We start from the raw sequence: 23,189 nt of genomic DNA on the forward strand, positions 1-23,189 counted from the left end.
ATAAGCATTATAAAAATCACTATTTTAGGACAAACAAAATCATATTTAGAGTTCCCGATCTCGCTAATGATTAGCTCCTTGGGGTAAATAATGCAGAGAAGCAACCCCATGCTTTAGCCATGAGGCTGCACCAGACTGGTGTTGATGCTTATTGCTAAAACAGCACACCAATATGTTATTGGGCTAATTTCTGGATGGGAATATTGCATTGGGGGGGTTACATGGTTTTTAGATCAACTTTTATGGTTGGCTATAGAAGGTATTTTCCCAGACTGCAAATGAAAATCACTCACGATTGAAACTTGCCTTCCTGCGATCTTGACCCTCGCCACTAATTCTCATTCAGGTCAGCAGTTCACTCTACTGGTCCGATGTGCCACTGGCAAATTTACTTGAATGTCAAGCCCTGGACTGGTACCCAGGCTAACTCCTTCCACTTGAAGACATTTTCATTAACCAGATATGGCAGCTCTAACATAATGGATCATCATCTGTGGTCACACAACTGAAATGTGTTAGTCACGCAATTGGCACAAAGGGGAGCGCTGCATCATTTGTGGGGGACATGTTCAAACACTCTGTCCCAAAAAAGTATCTGAATTATGTTACTCGGATAATCCCCTTTCATTGATGTAGATATAGTACTTAAACAGTTAATTTCTGACTGGGGTGATGCACAATGGGTCATGACGCTCTTCATAACGTCTACTCAGGGTAATTACTACATTTGGGTGTACTGAGTAATTGCTTAAGAGAGTGCCAGAAACTCACTCACCGATTAAAATGTTGCCGATTGAATCAGAGCCTTTTCAATAGCTCAACGGGTTTGTATGTTGTAACGTTTGAGCAGTGGTACAAAAAGGGAGTGGAGGAAGTGATGTTTGCTGCACAGCGAAGCCTGTTAGATTTGTAGTGGTCTGCGTTAGGAATTACAGCATCTACAAAACTACAATCAGAATTCTCTTTCATAAAAGTAGTTTTATTAGAAAACAAAATGCCAAATACAGCACGGCTCGCTGCGGAGTACAAACTCCCCGTGGGAGGCTGCTCTGTAGGATTTAAAACATTCTCAGATCCATATGTACAAAGCAATTTGGAACTTTCCAGACAACAACAAAGTACCATAGACTGAAATTACTACAGTAGAGAAGAGTAACGCTGGTCTAGAAAGGGATGATAAGGCAGAGAGAAAGATCTACACAAAGTTACGATGACCAAAGACAAGTCCAGGTGCTTTTTGTTGTTTTAAAACAAGTGACAGAATACATGATCAAGTAAAAAGAAATGTAAGGAAGAGAAAGGATGGCGGGAAAGTTGTGAATTGCGCTAGGCGGGCTCAGCGCTAGGCGGGCTCAGCACGAGTTCACTCAACGCTCTGTGCTCTGGCTCATTTTACACTCCCTGTGTTTCCCGTGGTCTCTCCCGTTGCTGGGCTCACGTGGCCGATGGCTCCGCTCTTTACTGCGGCTGTGTTTGTGAGAGCGCTGCTCCCCCTCCCGACTGCACTGCTTCTTCCTGCTCTTCTCCTTCTCCTCCCCTACCTCAGCCCCGCCTCTGTTCTCTTCTTGGACTTGTCGCTTTATGGACTTCTTGTGTCTCCTTTCCCTGCTTGCACTCCGACTGGAGCGCTTGGCCTTCCTCTCCTCCCTGTGACCCCTCCTCTCATCTCTCTCTTCTTTTTGTCTCCTGTCCTCCACCTCTCCCCTGCTCCTCTGGTCCTTGGACCGCTCCCTCTCGCTGCCCCCATCTTTATGGTACTCCCTGTCCTTCCTCCTGTCATTCTCCACGCACCCCTGCCCATCTTTCTCCCTGTCTTTCTGCTCTCCCTTGCGTTCCCGGCTCCCGCTGCGGCTCCTGCGACGTTCCCGGCGCTCCTGGGTACGGTCTGCGCTGCGGGACCGACGCCTCTCCCTCTCTTCTCCTTTCCCGTCCCCAGAGTCCCGCTCTTTCCTCTGGCGGTCGCGTTCCCTCTCCAGCTCGCGGTCGAAGCTGGGGCCGTGGCGCTCTCGTTCGCGGTGGTGGCTCCGGCTCCTCGACCGTTTGGGAGTCCTCCTGGGGCTCGGGGTAGGTCTGGGGCTCCTGACCAGAAACAAGCCAACATTTCAGCTGCATTAAGACAGATGTGATCAACACAATATTATCTGTAATGGCTGCACTCCATTTCCTACCTGGAGCGTCTACGGCCCTCCGCCGGTGGTTCCTCAGGCTCCTCTACCTTCTCAGGAACCTTCCGGGGCCTTGCCTTCATCTGCGTGTCGATCAGCTTCTGCACGGGCACCGGGATGCGTGGAAAGAGAGTGGAGAACCACTCCAGCTTGGTGAGGAACGACCGGACCATCTCTCCGATTGTCATAACGCAGCCACCTCCGGCCTTCACATCCAGCTCCTGAGAACATGGGGAAGGGGGTGGGGTATTCAGAACCTTATTAACACAGATGCAAACATAAGTATAAAAGGCATTGATTGTATTTAAAATCTTACTCATTTAAATGTTTGGCATTTAGCAGACACTTATCCAGAACGATTTACAGGTTTATCTTCCTAGTCCCTGCTTTAACCTCCATTACTCAATTAGAAAGAAAATATAATTTGTGATGACCATGTACTGAACCTTCACCTCTGTTTTCATCTAGCTTAATATGCGCACATACGAATCATTATCATGTGTTTGCATAAAAATGTAGCTTAGTGCCTGATACTATAGGAAATAATAGGGAAATGGAAAAATAGTTGCTGTCATCTAATCTGTCTGGCTGTCCTCAAGAGTCTGTACTTACAAAGATACACTACATCACCAAAAGTATGTGGACACCTGCTCAAACATCTTACTCCAAGATCATGGGCATTAATATAGAGTTGGTCCCCCTTTGCTGCTACAAAAACCTCCACTCTTCTGGGAAGGCTTTCCACTAGATGTTTTGGGGGCTTTCTTCCATTCGGCCACAAGAGCATTAGTGAGGTCGGGCACTGATTTTGGGCGATTAGACCTGGCACGCAGTCGGTGTTGAAATTAATCCTAAAGTGTTCGATGGGGTTGAGGTCAGGGCTCTGAGCAGGTCAGTCAAGTTCTTCCAATTTCGACAAACCATTTCTGTATGGACCTCACTATGTGCACATGGACATTGTCATGCTGAAACAGGAAAGGGCCTTTCAAACTGTTGCCACAAAGTTGGAAGCACAGAATAGTCTAGAATGGCATTGTATGCTGTAGCGTTAAGATTCCCTTCACTAAGGGGCCTAGCCCAAACCATGAAAAACAGCACCACAAAAACTTTAGTTGGCAGTATGCAGTCGGGTAGGTAAGTGTTCTCCTGGTATCGGCCAAAACCAGATTCTTCCGTCGGACTGCCAGATGGTGAAGTGTGATTCATCACCCCAGAGAACCCATTTCCACTGCCCCAGAGTCCAATGGCGGTGAGCTTTACACCACTCCAGCTGACGCTTGGCATTGAGCATAGTGATCTAAGGCTTGCGGCTGCTCGGCCATGGAAACCCATGAAGCGCCCAACGAACAGTTATTGTTATTGTTCTGTTTAGAACTCGGTAGTGAGTGTTGCAGAGGACAGACGATTTTTACACGCAGCAGCACTCAGCGGTCCTGTTCTGTGAGCTTGTGTGGCCTACCACTTTGCTCTTCGGTACGGCCCATTCTACTGCCAATGTTTGTCTATGGAGATTGCAATGCTGTGTGCTCGATTTTATACCGTCTGCAACGGGTGAAGCTGAAATAGCCGAATCGACTAATTTTAAGGGGTGTCCACATACTTTTGTATATATTGTGTATGCTGTCAAAATAACAGAAAACCTGGGGTGCATCTCAATAGTCTAAAGTGGCTTCCTCTTCTCTTATCCACCATCTGCACTAGCATTACAATGAGTAGTAAAGGTGGAGGTGAAACAAGGAGAGAAAACAACTTTAAACAATAGAGATAGATCCGTGGACAGTGAAGAAAGGTTCAGAGTTGTGCTTCCTCCTTCCTCGACAGTCCAGGGAGACATTGGCCACAGTGCAAGTACAGAGTGGAGGAGGTAGATAAGTAGGTAGGTGCACACCAGCTAGAGAGACCAGGTTTGAATGGGTAGAGAACTGAACATCCGTTTTGCACTCACACACGCAAACCAACAGTGCTGAGAGATACATTATCCAATTCACCTGCTGCACAAGGGGCATCTAAAGAAGAGAACATGGGAATTAGCCAGTTAGGTAGGTTGTCAGAGGATGTCAGGTTAAAATACTGCATCAGAACAAGTAGGCCTGGATGCACAGTCTGCCAAACACTATCCAGCCAATTGAAGGTGCACAGAGAAGATAAGTCTATTACAAGATTCTCCCCAGGAAATTATTAAATTGTGCTAGGTAGACGTGTGTGTGTGTGTGTGTGTGTGTGTGTGTGTGTGTGTGTGTGTCAGTGAGAAGAAAAAAGCAAAGGATTGATGTGTGAAGTGGTAGGACCAGGGAGGAACCATGTTATACATTTCAGAGTAGTGGTCAAGTTTTGTACATTTGTTTTGTGCAATAAGTCCTGATAAAGGCATGCCCAGATGTAAACAGAATTTGACTACGGTCAAATATACTTACCCTGACAAAAACAGGCAGCACAGCAGAGTGAATTACCTAGCTACCCAACTTTGGGGAGAGGGACTAGGGGGGGGGGGCAATTAAGCCAAATGAAGGCAAAGGTGAAAAATCAGCTCTGAGCATCACAACGAGGAGAGAACTGAGACAACAGTTTGGATCATGCCAGACTAGTTAGTGAAAGGTAGAGAAACATGAAAGTATTACCCGTGTGGACATACCTCCTCATCATCCAGGAAACCATCATACCAGTCCACCAGGTCTGCAGGGGGCTGGGTGTATCTGGATAAACAAACACACCATGAGCATCTACTTATGAACATCCCATCGAATAACACATGTCCATGTTTTGGACTAGCGCCTGTTAACCATCTAAAACTAGATAGCAGTAATTTCCTTCTCCCCTTTTTCTAAGGTACACAATAGTAGGTTTTGGTAGACAGAAAAGGAGTAAATTGGTCATCAAAAAGATGTACATGCCATACAAATAAAGGCATTTCAATTACATGGAGTGCCTTGGTCCTCCTTTTTGATACGTTGTATAGTGTTGTATGTGAATCAGATTTGATCAAAAGTAACTCACCATTCCAGGAAAGGACAGGTAAGAGAAAGGGGGACACTTGGGTCAGTTGTACAACAATGCATTCAACTGAAATGTGTCTTCCGCATTTAACCCTGCCTTAATCAACATCCACATCATCTGCTCCCGGGGAACAGTGGGTTAACGGCCTTGCTGAAGGTCAGATTTTTATCCATCTTCTGTATACCACCCCTACCATGTCACAACACAACTGATTGGCTCAAATGCATTAAGGAAATAAATTCCACTACTCAACTTTTAACAAGGTACACCTGTTACTCGAAATGCATTCCAGATGACTACCTCAAAGCTGGTTGAGAGAATGCCAAGAGTGTGCAAAGGATGGCTATATGAAGAACCTCAAATATAAAATCTATTTTGAATTGTTTAACACTTTTTGGTTACTACATGATTCCATAGTGTTGATGTCTTCACTATTATTCTACGATGTAGAAAATAGTCAAAAGAAAAACCCTGGAATGAGTAGGTGTACATTCATTTTTTAAATGTATATCCTCTTTAGGCATTAAACGTTATTTTTTTCCTGGTAGCGGTGACCTTCAGACAACTCGAGGCTTGCTAAGGTTTGTGGGTTGCCTAGAGCAAAACGGTGAACACCATGGTGTTTGTGAAACTATCAGCTGTCCACATAGGGGTCATATTAGTGTGTATCCCAAACTGTTCGGACACTGAAGACAGAAGTTGGCAAGAAAGGCTGTACCGACTTCAGACGAGTCTTGTGCGCATCCTAGAGCAAAACGGTCTCTTCTTTCAATAGAGTAGTTATAATACTTTGTAGGCCAAACAGTTCCGACGTTACAGGTTTTTGTGAGAAGACCGATTGGTCTGACACACTGCTCTAGCTTTGCCACCTTTCAGAGCAGATGCGAAAGGGCGATATTGGCGAATGCTGTGGATTGAGACGATATCACTAGCTTAAACAGACTGATGGGGATTTTATTATGTTCATTTGAATTTCAGTGGGGTACAGAAATTGTAGGCTCGGGGTTAAAGGTCATAAACAGTCAAAATCATGTCTTCATGTAATTTGAGACATTTGGATAAAACCAGATCAAAGTATGAAAAATGACTACTGCTTCTACATTCACTACAAACATATCATCTGTCTCCTCACCACGCGCTCTCACCACTGGTGTCCCCCAGGGCTCTGTTCTAGGCCCTCTCCTATTCTCGCTATACACCAAGTCACTTGGCTCTGTCATAACCTCACATGGTCTCTCCTATCATTGCTATGCAGACGACACACAATTAATCTTCTCCTTTCCCCCTTCTGATGACCAGGTGGCGAATCGCATCTCTGCATGTCTGGCAGACATATCAGTGTGGATGACGGATCACCACCTCAAGCTGAACCTCGGCAAGACTGAGCTGCTCTTCCTCCCGGGGAAGGACTGCCCGTTCCATGATCTCGCCATCACGGTTGACAACTCCATTGTGATCCTGGACAACACCCTGTCGTTCTCAACCAACATCAAGGCGGTGGCCCGTTCCTGTAGGTTCATGCTCTACAACATCCGCAGAGTACGACCCTGCCTCTCACAGGAAGCGGCGCAGGTCCTAATCCAGGCACTTGTCATCTCCCGTCTGGATTACTGCAACTCGCTGTTGGCTGGGCTCCCTGCCTGTGCCATTAAACCCCTTCAACTCATCCAGAACGCCGCAGCCCGTCTGGTGTTCAACCTTCCCAAGTTCTCTCACGTCACCCCGCTCCTCCGTTCTCTCCACTGGCTTCCAGTTGAAGCTCGCATCCGCTACAAGACCATGGTGCTTGCCTACGGAGCTGTGAGGGGAACGGCACCTCAGTACCTCCAGGCTCTGATCAGGCCCTACACCCAAACAAGGGCACTGCGTTCATCCACCTCTGGCCTGCTCGCCTCCCTACCACTGAGGAAGTACAGCTCCCGCTCAGCCCAGTCAAAACTGTTCGCTGCCCTGGCCCCCCAATGGTGGAACAAACTCCCTCACGACGCCAGGACAGCGGAGTCAATCACCACCTTCCGGAGACACCTGAAACCCCACCTCTTTAAGGAATACCTAGGATAGGATAAGTAATCCCTCTCACCCCCCCCCCTTAAGATTTAGATGCACTATTGTAAAGTGACTGTTCCACTGGATGTCATAAGGTGAATGCACCAATTTGTAAGTCGCTCTGGATAAGAGCGTTTGCTAAATTACTTAAATGTAAATGTAATCATAAAGTTACTTGTCCCCCATGTCAAACATGTGGCTTCAGGAGGCAGGAGTATTCGGGGAATATCACCCCACTGTCATTTTAATTGTGTGATATCTATACACCTTATTCTCTTATTTAAATAAGTACCGCCTTGGAACCATCATCCAAACAGGCTTACAGAGGGGCTTATACAGCTACTCAACTGGTGCCAAAGTGTTACTGTCAGGTGTCAGAAAATGATATAAAAAGTTTGCCCTATTCATCTATGGCAAAGACACGTTTCCCATTTCAGGGCCAGTAAATGACCAACGCTGGCATTACCCCTGTTCAAATACTACACTCTAGATGGCAGTGGGCACCCTTTCCGTTTGTTTGCCAACTCCTAGTAGTAGAAGAAAATTGACTTCATCAAAGTGGGAATGGCCTCAATGGCGCTGCATCTCACAGAAGCCATAATGGAACAGTTACAATGACGCAATGTTTAAGTCTACACATGCAACTAAACACCGCAAAATGACTGCTGAGCGTTTCACAAACAGGTTGCAACACTAAGGTAGGGTGATTGAAATGTATTTGCAGCCATAAATAGATGCAATGGGTCCTATCCTTCTGTGTAAATTTTGACATAAACCAACATTAAAACAGAGTTGTACCTTATGTACATAAAGCCAAGTGCTCTGATGTAGGGTGAGTCGTTGTGAGTGATCAGTCCCATCACCTGTTTACGGGTCATCTTGATGGTAAACAGTTTATACAGCAGGCAGAAGGCTGTGGACACAATGCCACCGGTCCCGACTCCCCGCACCTGAGGACAACAGAGGTTCATGAGTCAGACATGTTCTTTTTGGGAGCAGTGTTCCTTAACATCTCAAGTTGACCTCTAAGTTTCAGGGTGATCCATTATCAGTTTTCAACACAGCCCTACTCCACAGCTAAGTGTGTTGCTCGCGTTCAACTGTCAACTACAGACTGGGTTATTTTCTGCATGTGTATGGGGTTATTTTCTGCATGTGTATGGGGTTATTTTCTGCATGTGTATGGGGTTATTTTCTGCATGTGTATGGGGTTATTTTCTGCATGTGTATGGGGTTATTTTCTTCATATGCATCTTTCTTTCACTGCCAAACCCACTACTGGTGTGCGTGGCCAAAGAGTTCAATTTTCATGGCATCTGGCCATAGCACCAGATCCAATCCAAGTCCCAATGCAGCTTAGCAAGTTAACATTTGTTGGATGACATGAAAAGAGAGCTCATTGGCAACACACACCAGTGTTGGGGTTTTGGCATCGAAAGAAAGATGACTGTGCAGAAAAGACCCCAAACCCTACTGTAAAATATGGTGGTGTAGCTTTGATCGTATGGGGCTATTTAAATTAAAAACCTGGTTGCCTCTGCCAGGAGGCTGAACATGGCCACAAGTGAATCTTCCAACAAAACAACAATCCCAAGCACACACGAAAATCCATTAAGTGGTTAATTGATAGGGATGTGCAGTTCTCCTTTTATGAATGATTCAATACCAGTCTAGATACATGGGCTCCGATATGATACGGTTTAATTAGGGGTACTTCAGGGTTGATGCAATTCGGTTTGATGTGTAATTCTTTTGGTATTTTTTAACAAACACATTCATGGCCTGTCGGCAATGAACTTGAAACATTGTAGCAACTAGAGGTCGACCAATTATGATTTTTCAAGGCCGATACAAATTGGAGGACCAAAAAAGCAGACACCGATTAAAAATCTGCTGATTTTCTTTTTTAAAAAGTATTTGTAATAATGAAAATGACAATACTGAGTGAACGCTTATTTTAACTTAATATAATACACCAATAAAATCAATTTACCCTCAAGTAGATAATGAAACATGTTCAATTTGGTTTAAATAATGCAAAAACAAAGTGTTGGAGAAGTAAAAGTGCAATATGTGCTATGTAAGAAAGCTAACATTACAGTTTCTTGCTCAGAACATGAGAACATATGAAAGCTGGTGGTTCCTTTTAACACGAGTCTTCAATATTCCCAGGTAAGAAGTTTTAAGTTGTAGTTATTATAGGACTATTTCCCTCTAAACCATTTGTATTTCATTAACCATTGACTATTGGATGTTCTTATAGGCACTTTAGTATTGCCAGTAACAGTATAGCTTCCGTCCCTCACCTCACTCCTCCCTGGGCTCAAACCAGCAACACAACGACAACAGCCACCACATCAAAGCAGCGTTACCCATGCAGAGCAAGGATCAGAGCGAGTGAAGTTTGAAATGCTATTAGCGCGCGCTAACTAGCCAGCCATTTCACTTCGGTCACACCAGCCTCATCTCAGAAGTTGATAGGCTTGAAGTCATAAACAGCGCAATGCTTGACGCACAGCGAAGAGCTGCTGGCAAAACGCACAAAAGCGCTGTTTGAATTCATGTTTACGCACCGCACCTGCTTCTGCCTACCACCGCTCAATCAGATACTTGCATATAATCTGACTGAGCATACAACAAAGGACACGCTAGATAATATCTAGTAACATCAACAATGTGTAGTTAACTAGTGATTATGATTGTTTTTTATAAGGTAAGTTTAATGCTAGCTAGCAAACACTGGTTAAATCACGGCTGTGACTATAACAGAACGTGCGTTTCATCGAAAAGCGCAGGAAAATCTGATCACTGAAAATGGAAAAGTATATCCATCCGCCACTTCAACCCATTGATAAAGGCAAACCACATTAAATGGGGCTGAGGTTGCAATACCTACAGCTTCCACACAATGTCAGTCTTGTCATTTGCCTAGGCTTTGTTTCTTGGTCAAACGAAGAAGAGACAAGCCATTTGTTCAGGTCTCCGACCGGATATTTTGGTTGAGATTTACCCGGACATTATTTCCAGACGTACCCCATATAGAATATACATCGCCTCTTGATCAATTTGATCGCTTATTAACGTGTACTAATACCTAAAGTTGCATTACAAAAGTATTTCGAAGTGTTTTGTGAAAGTTTATCGTCAAATTTTTTAATTAAAAAAAATGACGTTACGTTATAAGACGCTATTTTTTTCCGTTTATCACAGTCTTCATAGATCGATATCTAGGCTATATATGGACCGATTTAATCGAATAAAAGACCCAATAGTGATTATGGGACATCTAGGAGTGCCAACAAAGAAGATGGTCAAAGGTAATGAATGTTTTATATTTTATTTGTGCGGTTTGTGTAGCGACGACTATGCTAATTATTTTGTTTACGTCCCCTGCGGGTCTTTTGGGGTGTTACATGCTATCAGATAATAGCTTCTCATGCTTTCGCCGAAAAGCATTTTAAAAATCGGACTTGTTGCCTGGATTCACAACGAGTGTAGCTTTAATTCAATACCCTGCATGTGTATTTTAGTGAACCTTTGAGTTTTAACTAGTACTATTAGCATTTAGCGTAGTGCATTTGCATTGCCAGATGTCTAGATGGGACGCCTGCGTGTCAGGTAGGAGCAAGAGGTTAATGACTTACCTAGTTAAATAAAGGCGCACAAAAATACCGATTTGCGATTGTTATGAAAACTTGAAAATCGGCCCTAATTAAATCGGCCATTACAATTAATCGGCCGACCTCTAGTATCAACTACTAATTTGGGTCTGGTCAGAAGTAGCAGCTAGCAAAATTGTATAAAATATTCTGGGCACTCAGACTTTCCCTTGCCAGTAAGCTCGGGACAGACAGCTGTAGGCTATTTATGAAAGGGATAAGAAGCAGTGCTTGACTTGGGCAGGAGCTCACCGGAGCAGAGCACCCGACACCTCACATTTTCTACTGCTTGAGCTCCTGTTCCTCTTGCAGAATATAGTGGAGCTCCTGCACCTAAAAATAAACAGTACCAGCACCCAAACCTATTTCAGTCCAAGCACTGAACAAGTAGTAGTCAGGTAGGGCTATTTTAATTAAGTTTCCACTGGACCAGAGCATGACATTTGTCCCTTTAACACAGTGGTTATGAAAAGGGAGAGAACTGGAAATAATTTTCTAATACATTGAGGAACTATTGTCATTCTCAGTTGATGTAAAAAATACATTTAGTTTGATAGCGCTTTGAGGTGAATATTATTTTGAGAAGCTCCACCGCTCATTAGCCAACCAGAAATACAATCAGAGCCCCACAAATGGGCACATTTATATGCCTACATTTGCGCTCAGGCCAGGAAGCCTATGGGCCTAGTTCTAAGCGTACGGTGCGTGTCTTACTCAACATTGACAGGATCTCTCCAGACAGGAGACATTGATTAAATTGACGAAACTGATAAAAGGAATGAAATAATTCAAAACTTGTCAAGTGTCGCATAACTTTTTCTCACAAGTGTTGCATAACCAAACACTGTAGATAAGAAATTAAGGGTAAATGTACTACTGGTGATATATGCAAAGGGGAATTGATATACACTAACAATCAAACAAACAATTCACACAATTATGAAACAATGAATGTGCACAAATTGGCGGGAGTGCATTCTGGAGAAAGTGCCATGTGCCCCTGCAGAGGTTAGGGCATTCATACTTGATGCGTATCAGGTGAATAGTTACATCCATATTAATTGACAACATCAGTCTCCAGACTTCAACCCTGTTGAAAACCTGTGGTTTTCATTGAAGAGCCCATAGGCACAGACAAATGATATCAATGAACGATTATGTATGAAGGAATGGTTTAAGATCCCTCCCAATGTGTTCTCCAAACTCAAAAACATTTTAGAAAAAAAGCTCAGTGCAGTTATCCTCACAAGATCAGTTATTCAAAATTGAAGTGCCAATATTTTTTACCCTTTGAGGAGAAAATGGCATTACTTGTTAAAATCTTATTTTGAGCAATTGTATGAGGTTAAAATAATTGCCCGATTTTTTAGCATACAACATAGCCCAGTTGAATTTATTTTATACTGTTAAAACATCATCTTTAGCACAGATGCCAACAATAGTCCAATTCAAAACTGCTGGGGCAATTTTATTTCCACTAGTGCAGAGGGATTTTAGGTTACTTTACCAATTGACCGGCGTTTGTTCAATATTTGGCCGACCCCAATTAGTCAACTGGTCGATTGTTTGGCCGTCAGGCTGTTGGATGACAGATCTTTGTCGAGCAGTAGAAAATATGTATTTATGGCACTCGAGACAGTCTTATTCACACTCATCTCAGTAAACTAATCCATTGCGTAGGCTGATACTAATCCATTGCGGAGGATGCAGGGATGGCACAGCCCAAGAATAAGGGAAATGTCACGACAACTCAAGTCTCTCTCCAGAATGCGCTCTCCTGCCAATTTGCTCACATTAATTGTTCCGTAACTTCATTCTGTGAACTGTTTGCGTTTGCTTGTTAGTCTATCAATTCCATATACCACCAGTAGTCCATTTACCATTAATTCCTCATCTACAATGTTTGTTAGGTTACGGTAATCTCTGCTAATGCATTCAATATATTATTCCAGTCTTACCAGTTATTGTTGGAGAGGACATGTTTGCAGGGCACACAACCTATGCTACACTTGTGAGAAACAAGTTTTGGTTTATTTCATTTCATTTATGAGTTAATTAGGTCAGTGTCTTGTGTTTGGCACACTCCTGTCAATGTTGCGTAATCACTTGATTACACATAGAAATAGGCCTATAGGCTACCTGCCCTGCATGCAAATGTGCCCATTTGGGAATCTAATAGTATTTCTGATTGGCTTAACTCACCACCACTAATGAGCTGTGGCGCTTCTCAAAGTAATGTTTTCTTCACCTCAAACAGCAAGCAAACCAAAATCTGTTTTACATCTATTGATAATGACAATAGTTCGTCAATATATCTGAAAATAGCTCCAGCTCGCTCTCCTTCGATAAAAAAAATGGCATGCTCTCATCCAGTGGAAATGTCATAAAGTAGGCCTACCTGACAGCCTACAGATGCATCTGTCCCGAGCTTACAGGCGTGGGAAACGTAGGGCCCAGAAGTTAGTTTGCTAGTGTGCTCTGGCAAGACCCAAGTTAATAGTTGATGCAATGTTTCAAGTTCGTGGCAGACAGGCCATGCCTATGTGATTTATAGGATATTTATTTTTATCAGGATATTTTCTTCCTACAGGCTGCAATGTTTATTTGTTGGCTTTATGTAGGTTATTTTTACATGGTTGGCAATAGAAGTTGCTTTTTAGGTTTGAATAATTTTAATATTGATTTGGATAGACTTTTGATTAACCACATCACAATGATTGAGATAAAGACAAATTAAATGAAGCTGTTCTACAAAAATGTGCATATGAAAACCATAACCGACACACAGATCGGTAGAAAGTCAATCGTTATGCCACATGAGAAAAGTTGCAGATTCCACGTTTTACATATCACCAGCAACTTCATGTCAGAATCTGCAGTCAGCAGGAGGAGGATGGTTGGGATCAGGCAAGTTTAGCGTAGAAATGTGGCAAATAACTACAATGACCACAATCCATTACTCCTGATCTTTTCTGGATGGGCCCGAGTTGGATACACTGTTGGGTTAGTAACCAAAAGTTTGCTGGTTAAAATCCCAGAGCCGGCAAGGTGGAAAGATCTTGAGCAAGGCAGTTAACCAGCAACAACTGCTCACCGGGCGCCGATGACGTGGACGTCAATTAAGACCCCGCACCTCCCTAATTCAGGGGGGTTGGATTAAATGCGCAACACATTTTGGTTGAATGCATTCAGTTATGCAACTGACCAGGTATCCCCTTTCACACATTAGGTTAGATAGACTGCATACGTTGCCGCATGAGAGGTAAAAGTACACAACGATATGTGAAAAGGATAAGACATACTTCTATGAACTGTCGACTTTCAAAAGAGTCAAATGATTGTCAGACAGCTCTACAGCATAGTTGGGCAGTCTAGCCAATTTGTAAGTCGCTCTGGATAAGAGCGTCTGCTAAATGACTTAAATGTAAATGTAAATGTAGCTGAATAGGATGACTACCAACAGTATGGGGAGAACAGATGACATTAGATTGTCATCTGGCTGTTACTGCCTGAGCACAGATGACTTTAAGGTATTAAAAAGTCTAATAAAAGTCATATTTTATTATTTCATAGTAAATTGTTGTTTTTCTATGTGGACCTGACAGAATGGAATACTTTTTACCTTTTGGTCAATTTACTATTTCTGGCTTTGGAATTTCCATTAACAGCTTGAATCATTTTAAGGTCAAATAATCGAAACCCATGATTGGTTTTTCAACTTTTTTTCTCCCCAATTTTGTGATCCAACTGGTAGGTACAGTCTTGTCCCATCGCTGCAACGCCCATACAGACTCGGGAGGGGCAAAGTTCGAGCCATGCATCCTACGAAACACGACCCCGCCAAGCCGCACTGCTTTGACACTGCTCACTTAAACCGGAAGCCAGCCGCACCATTGTGTCGGAGGAAACACTGTACAGCTGGTGACCAAATGCAGCATGCATGTGCCCGGCTGCCACAAGGAGTCGCCAGAGCGCGATGGGACAAAGACATCACAGCCGGCCAAACCCTCCCCTAACCTGGACGATGCTGGGCCAATTGTGCATCGCATCATGGGATCGAACCCAGATCTGCAGTGACTCCTCTAACACCAATGCGCCATCATTAACTATGCCCAGTAGCAGTATATTTTAGCCAAGAAATGGTTGCCCCAGCTAGGAGCCTGAAACTTGGCCTCAAGTGGATTGTCCAGTAATACAATAACCCCAAGCACACACCCACAAAGAAATTGTTAATTGACCACAAAAATCAACAAGTTGCAATGGCCATCTAGGTCTCCAGACTTCAACCCTGTTGAAAACCTGTGCTTTGAATGGAAGAGGGAAGTCAGAAAACATTTTAGAAAAAGGCTGTGCCGTTATCCTAGCATGGTGAGTTATTGAAAGGTTTGAAAACAGGGGTATCAATTTTTACCCCCATCCTTTTTTTTGGAAAAGGAATTACTTGTTAAACAAAATCTCTTTCTCTGAGCAATTGTATTAATAATGTGTTTCTTGTATTTTTTTTGCTCATCTTTATCAAGGGGACCAATGTTTTTTTTAAATTGTATTTCACCTTTACTTAACCAGGTAGGCCAGTTGAAAACAAGTTCTCATTTACAATTGCGACCTGGCCAAGATAAAGCAAAGCGACAAAACCCACAAAATGACACATGGAATAAACAAATGTACGGTCAATAACAATATATAAAATCTGTATACAGTGTTGGAAATTAAGTAAGGAGGTAAGGCAATAAATAGGCCAGTGGTAAAGTAATTACAATTTAGCAATTAACACTGGAGTGATATGTGCAGATGATGATGCGCAAGTAGAAATAATGGTGTGCAAAAGAGCAAAAAAAAACAATATGGTGATGAGGTAGGTATTTGGATAGACTATTTACAAATTGTCTGTGTACAGCTCCAGTGATCAGTAAGCTGCTCTGACAGCTGGTGCTTAACTTTAGTGAGGGAGATATGAGTCTCAGTGATTTTTGCAATTTGTTCCAGTCATTGGCAGAGAACAGGAAGGAAAAGCAGACAAATGAGGTGTTGGCTTTAGGGGTGACCAGTGAGATATACCTGCTGTAGCGCGTGCTACGGGTGGGTGTTATGGTGACCAGTGAGCTGAGAAGGCGGAGGTTTACGTTATAAGCAAAGACGTATGACCTGGAGCCAGTGGGTCTGGCGACGAATATGTAGCGAGGACCAGCCGACGAGAGCATACAGGCCGCAGTAGTGGGTAGCATATGGGGCTTTGGTGACAAAACGGGTGGCACTGTGATAGACCACATCCAGTGTGCCGAGTAGAGTTTTGGGGGATATTTTGTAAATGACATCGCCGAAGTAAAGGATCGGTAGAATAGTCAGTTTTACGAGGGTATGTTTGGCAGCATGAGTGGAGGCTTTGTTTGCGAAATAGGAAGCGGACTCTAGATGTAATTGTGTATTAGAGATGCTTAATGCGAGTCTGGACAGAGAGTTTACAGTCTAGCCAGACACCTAGGTATTTGTAGTTGTCCACATATTCTAAGTCAGATCCGTCCAGAGTAGTGATGCTAGTCGGGCGGGAGGGTGTGGGCAGCGATCGGTTGTAGAGCATGCATTTCATTTTACAAGCATTTAAGAGCAGTTGGAGGCCACGGAAGGAGTGTTGTATGGCATTGTAGCTCGTTTGGAGGTTTGTTAACACAGTGTTCAAAGAAGGGCCAGATGTACAGAAGAGGTGCGTAGAGGTGTACCAGAGAATCACCCACAACAAGAGCGACATCATTGATATATATATATAGAGAAAAGAGTCGGCCCGAGAATCTAACCCCGTGTCACCCCCATAGAGACTGCCAGAGGTCCGGACAACAGATCCTCCGATTTGACACAATGAACACTATCTGAGAAGCAGTTAGTGAACAAGACGAGGCAGTCAGAGGAACCGAGGCTGTGGAGTCTGCTTATAAGAATGTGGTGACTGACAGAGTCGAAAGCCTTGGCCAGGTCAATGAAGACGGCTGCACAGCACAGTTATGATATCGTTTAGGACTTTGAGCGTGGCTGAGGTGCACCCGACCGACCATATGTGATGCACTTATGAACCTGAGTTGGCAGAGACTAGCTTCTCTGGTCAGGGTGAAACTTTTATGGATTTTACTCTCAGCTGCAGAAATAACCCAGGCAGCATCAGAGAGATAGAAACACGGTTAGGCAAAAGGCACGTACTTTCTAACTTACCCCTCCGCACATTCCAGTCTGTCCAGCAGTCTTCCTACTTCCTTTCTCCCAGGGCTCAACATGAGTAACCTAGTGAGAAAATAACATGGTGACTCAATGATGCAAAAATCATTGTGGCGTTGGCTACGTCATTTGTTGGCTGCCTCAAAGTTAAGCCATAAATGACAAATCTCACCACATGCAAATAGGTTGATGGCGTTGTATGGGCATGCAATTATTACCGCTCACTAGTCAACATAACTTGATGATTACTAGCTAGTGTTATGTAATCTAACGTTGGATATTTAGTTAGTCGGTCTCGCTAAAGTAAGCTAGGTTTGTCTACTTTAACGTTACATCCAACATCCAACACAATATTCCCAATTACTGGGGATTGTTCTAGCTAAATATAGCTAACACTAACTAACGTTAGCTAACCGCTCAAATGTGTCAACAGAACAGAAACGTGTCCGTTTAGCTGTGGAATTAACATTGAGATAGTTACATAGACACATTAAAACAAGTTAGGCCAAAGTTAGTTAACGTTACCTGACAATTGATAATTTAGCTAGCCATTTCCCCCTTTATTTATTTTTTTCAAACAGCTAGCTATGAAGCTAACCAAGGTTAGCTAGCTAACGTTAGCCAGCCTTGTAGCATGGGTCCAGACGTTACCTTGAAATAGATCTCATCCACCACCTCATGGTAGGTTTTCAATTCATACAGCTGCACTTTGAAATATGGAGACGAGAGAACGTTGGTGAGGACCATAGGGTTCAAGTTCATAGTCTTTTCGTTGCCCCAGAGAGGCAAGTTGTTGCCATGTTTTCCAGCGTTAGGGCCAATCCTGCTCACGGCCTGTGGTTGCTGTTGGTTCGCGGCGACAGTGTTGTTGGCCATAATGCGAGGATCCCACGCTGTCGATTCAACAATGCGGGAAATTAGCCGCTAACGTTAGCTTTCTTACACAATAGATGCTTCCGACTACAACGCCATTAAAACGCGATATGAAACCTTCAATAGTCACGGTAAATAAACTATTTTCTACAATAACCTAGCGCACGATTTTAGACCGCCAAACCCTACTTTCTATAACTATAACTCTGGCTAGCCGAGGTTCTTCGACAAGAAATGTGCACGTAACAATCGCTGCCAGTAAAATGCAACGACAAACTAACGCCGTGCGCCTTCTTCTTTACGCTTTTATTGCCGGATAGCAACCAACTGACAGTTGCTTACATCGCCACCTACTGTACTGGAGGAGTGTGAGGCCGGTCACGAGCCACTGTATCCATACCACAGGAGGTTGTGACACCTTTAATTGGTGAGGACGGTACACACGGTTTGATGCCATTCCATATACTCCGTTCCAGCCATGAGCCATTCTCCCCTCAGCAGCCTCCACTGATTTATACCACTATATTATCTTAAAACTAACCCTGAATTTCTGATGTCACCCACTCCCGTCCAACCTCTCTGACCCTGTCAAACAAACTCACCCTTTCTACGTCACACATTTCACAAAATAATCATACATGTTAAATTTTTTCCTCTACCATACAGCCATTACAGGGAAATGTGTCTTCCGCATTTAACCCAACCCCTCTGAATCAGAGGTGCGGGGGGCTGCCATAATCGACATCCACGTCTTCAGAGCCCGGGGAACAACTGCCTCGCTCAGGGGTTTTACCTTGTCAGCTCGGGGATTCGAGCCATCATCCTCTTTAACAATTTCCACATATCCCCCAATTGTTTCCCTTCCTATAGAAGAACAGAATTCCCGCTGTGCACCTTTCTTTGCATTCTTAATGACTTTCCAAGCCAACGCTATCTTTCTCTGAAAGACCATCATGCTATCAAATGTAAAATTATTCTTGAAAGTTTTAAAAGCATTATCACGATCAGGGAAACCGGTTCCCTTTTCTGAAAACATTCGTCAAAGTCTATGCTGCACATAACTGGGAAATGATTCATGCCAATTGTGGATTCTATCTTCACATCCCACTCACAAATACCAGAAAATGGAGAAGGACGTCAATGTACGATCTAAAGATGACGATGTACCTCTAGTCATATTTACCCATGTCCCCCGACTATCATTTATACAAACTAGTCACCTCCGCTCCATAAACTCTTCAACCATTAAACCATTGGCATCCGTGGCAGTGCTACCTCACAAGCTGATACGCGCATTGAAATCTAAATGTAAATGTAATAGCTCCTTATCACCTGAACTGTATTTCACACCTATGTCTAATTCACACACAGAATTGGGTTTACAAGGATAACAGTAATTAAACAACGTGATAACACCCCCTTCTCTACACATCTCCACCGTCCCACAATCATGTTCTTTGAAACCACTATGTGCTACACCTTCTTTGGTAAATGTAGCACACCCACCACCCGAGCACTCTATCACTTCTCAGATATAAACCCAGGTATAATATAATCGAACTGAGGTTTAAACCATGTTTCTTGTATACACATCACGTCTGGTAAAACATCTAAATCATGTATATGAACAAAAATATTACTGAGTTACAGTTCATATAAGGAAATCCGTAAATTTAAATAAATTCATTAGGCCCTAATCTATGGATTTCACATGATTGGGCAGGGGCACAACCATGGGTGGGCCAGAATTGGTTTTTCCACACAAAAGGGCTTTATTACGGACAGAAATACTCAGCACTCCTTTGGATGATCCTGCAGGTGAAGAAGCCAGATGTGGATGTCCTGGGCTGGCGTGGTTACACGTGGACTGTGGTTGTGAGACCAATTTGACATACTACCTAATTCTCTAAAATGACATTGGAGGTGGCTTATGGTAGAGAAATGAACATTCAAGTATCTGGCAACAGCTCTGTTGGACATTCCTGCAGTCAGCATGCCAATTGCACTCTCCCTTAAAACTTGAGCCCCACACATGAAGGCCAAGGAGTCTACAATTTCTACTACCATGGTTTTGCAAATCTCATTTTACCTTTGGGCATGTTGCTAATTTGTGCACTGTGCAATCTGTTGGCATTTAAACCACCGAAGTGGAGGCCGCTGTTCGTCAAATGGGGACACTCTTTTCAAGCCACTTCGATACAAAGTGATATTTGTAGCAGATTGGTGACCATTTTCCCTAACCTTTTTCCCACTCTCTTAACCAGCTACGAAAAAGTAACTTCCGTATTGAAGTGGCGTGAAAAGTGTGTTTCTCTCGTCCAATGAGTGAGTCTCCTAAATGGGTACCAGAGTAGGCTCTACATATACACTAACTGCTGCAGGGAGGAATTCAAAATCTTTGACTCAATGTTTACACCGATGAGCTGCACGATCATGTTGTTTTGAAAAATGTATTCTAAGTGATCATAATACATGTAATAACACATTTTCTCCCATCCATTATTAAGTGTGTTAGGGAAGCCTATTGTGTCTTTAAACATTTGCATATGATCAGTCCTATGTGTGTGTACACCAGTAAGCGGTCAAGCTTTGATTTATTTATGCCTACTGCTCTTGCCATTATTTCCATTTGAGTCATTTAGCAGACGCTCTAATCCAGGGTGACTGACAGTGCATACTGTACATTATTGCAATGAAGTCTGAGCCCTTATGACACAGGAGGTAGCCCTGCTCCAACTATTCCCCCCCAATCACTGCAGTATACTCTGACAATAAAGAATATACAAATCCCTTCTCTCATATATTCAAAAGCGCAAGTCAAAGGCAGTTCTTCACAACATGTGTTCATTCCTCCCCTCGCTGTAATATATAGGCCTTTTTATGAAGCAAAAATTGGGTTCAGCATCCCAATACCAATCCAGTGCAGCAGCTCTGTAAATTAAATAGGATTATTCCGGGAACGTTCCCTCCTTGCCAGTGATAGTGTAAAGATCCATGGCAGCAAGCCATCTGCCCTGCAGAGCCAGGGCTGCCAGACTGGCGTGACAAGTAGCCCTGAAGGCTATCTCAACCCCCACACGACCCTGCGTTGAGTACTAATGATAGGAGTAATATAACCGCTTTTTGAGCCTGAATAGATCCACTGCTTCAAAATGAGACTCCATTTTGAAGCATCCATCAAGGGGCCCTGGGTCTGAACTCCTCCCTGTGCAACTATAATTCCTGATGGGCCGACCCCAGGTGATGAGGGTAGGCAACAACACGTCAGCCACACTGATCCTCAACACGGGAGCCCCACAGGGGTGTGTTCTCAGCCCACTCCTGTACTCCCTGTTCACCCAGGACTGTGTGGCTACGCACACCTCAAACTCAATCATCAAGTTTGCTGATGTCACGACAGTGGTATGCCTGATTACCAACAAGGACAACAACCTACAGGGAGGAGGTTAGAGCCCTGGCAGTGGTGCCAGGAAAATAACCTCTCTCTCAATGTAAAAACAGAGGAACTGATCATGGACTACAGGACTCAGAAGAGGGAGCCCGCCACCATCCACATCGATGGGGACACAGCAGGGGGTCAAAAGCTTTATGTTTCTTGGCTTGCACATCAGTGAGGACCTGAAATGGTCCCACCCCAACCGACAGTGTGGTGAAGAAGGCGCAACAGCACCTCTTCTATCCTCAGGTGGCTGAAGAAATTCAGCAAGGCCCCTAAGACCCTCACAAACTCCTGATGCACCATTGAGTGCATTCTGTCGGGAATGCCCTCAACAGAATGGCTCTGCGGTCAGCCCAACGCATCACAGTGGGCATGCTGCCTGCCCTCCAGGACTGTTTACTCTGTGCATTTATAAACTGTATTCTCAACATAGCTCCTCCTAATCTACCTACTACTGTGAAACCTAATTTTCTTTGCAAAATTATGTCCATAAATACCACATTTATATTCTGTATTCTCAATGTAATATATGTACTTTGGATTGTTCTTTTTTTTATTTTATTATTTGTGTATTAGTATTGTATTCGCTAGACATTCTACTGCACTGTCGGAGCTAGTAACAAGCATTCTACTGCACTGTCGGAGCAAGCAACACAAACATTCTACTGCACTGTCGGAGCAAGCAACACAAACATTCTGCCACACTGTCGGAGCAAGCAACACAAGCATTCTACCACACTGTCGGAGCAAGCAACACAAGCATTCTACCACACTGTCGGAGCAAGCAACACAAGCATTCTGCCACACTGCCGAAGCTAGTAACATAAGCATTCTGCTGCTCTGTCGGAGCTAGTAACATAAGCATTCTACTGCACTGTCGGAGCTAGTAACATAAGCATTCTACTGCTCTGTCGGAGCTAGTAACATAAGCCTTCTGCTGCTCTGTCGGAGCTAGTAACATAAGCCTTCTGCTGCTCTGTCGGAGCTAGTAACATAAGCCTTCTGCTGCTCTGTCGGAGCTAGTAACATAAGCCTTCTGCTGCTCTGTCGGAGCTAGTAACATAAGCCTTCTGCTGCTCTGTCGGAGCTAGTAACATAAGCCTTCTGCTGCTCTGTCGGAGCTAGTAACATAAGCATTCTGCTGCTCTGTCGGAGCTAGTAACAAGCATTCTGCTGCCCTGTCAGAGCTAGTAACTTAAGCACTTCACCTACTAGAACATCTGCAAATCTGTGTACGCAATCAATAAACTTTAATTATATATTTTTTATAGCTGGGAAGGAAGAGTAGGCAACAGTTTAGCAGAGGAAAGACAAAAAAATACGATTGAGCAAAAAAAACATTGTTTACTAAATATATGTAATTGTTTGATTAAGATGTTTTATTGTCACATACACTGGATACGTGCAAGGAAATGATTTGTTATTCTTTTACAGAGTACTTTACAGTACAACAGCATGTGTTTGTGAATTGGGATACAGTATTGAAATATCCATCTTCCAACATTTAGAAAATTAAACAATGTGGAACCAGCACTTGCAACATCAATCTACAGAAATAACCAGAAAAGCAACTAACAAAGTAGTACACCAACATCATAAAGACATGCTATAAAAAAGTTTGTGGTAAAATTGACAAATAAGAAAAAGTCATTAAAAATGTAACATTATGAAAATCTGAATACATTTTTTCTCTCTTCTCTAATCTGTATTAATACCGATAAAATGCAGACAGTATCAACATACACAAATACAACAACTGGTCTGCTAATTGAATGTGAGGTTGAATGAGGCAACACTTACTGCATCATG

At 43.4% G+C, this 23,189-nt stretch overlaps 1 protein-coding gene across 1 annotated transcript; it reads right to left on the reverse strand.

Annotated features, from left to right (window-relative positions):
* Window positions 1–963: 963 nt before the first annotated feature.
* On the reverse strand, window positions 964–18,268 carry LOC124041663 (pre-mRNA-splicing factor 38B-like). Its single transcript, XM_046359500.1, has 6 exons — window positions 17,720–18,268; window positions 17,066–17,134; window positions 8,004–8,155; window positions 4,798–4,858; window positions 2,169–2,386; window positions 964–2,079 (listed from the first exon to the last, which is right to left on the reverse strand). The coding sequence occupies exons 1-6, from the start codon at window positions 17,942–17,944 to the stop codon at window positions 1,368–1,370; spliced, it is 1,437 nt and encodes a 478-aa protein (XP_046215456.1). The 5' UTR covers window positions 17,945–18,268; the 3' UTR covers window positions 964–1,367.
* Between the last annotated feature and the right edge of the window lie 4,921 nt (window positions 18,269–23,189).

Source organism: Oncorhynchus gorbuscha, linkage group LG08, assembly GCF_021184085.1.
Source record: "Oncorhynchus gorbuscha isolate QuinsamMale2020 ecotype Even-year linkage group LG08, OgorEven_v1.0, whole genome shotgun sequence".
Lineage (NCBI taxonomy): Eukaryota > Metazoa > Chordata > Actinopteri > Salmoniformes > Salmonidae > Oncorhynchus > Oncorhynchus gorbuscha.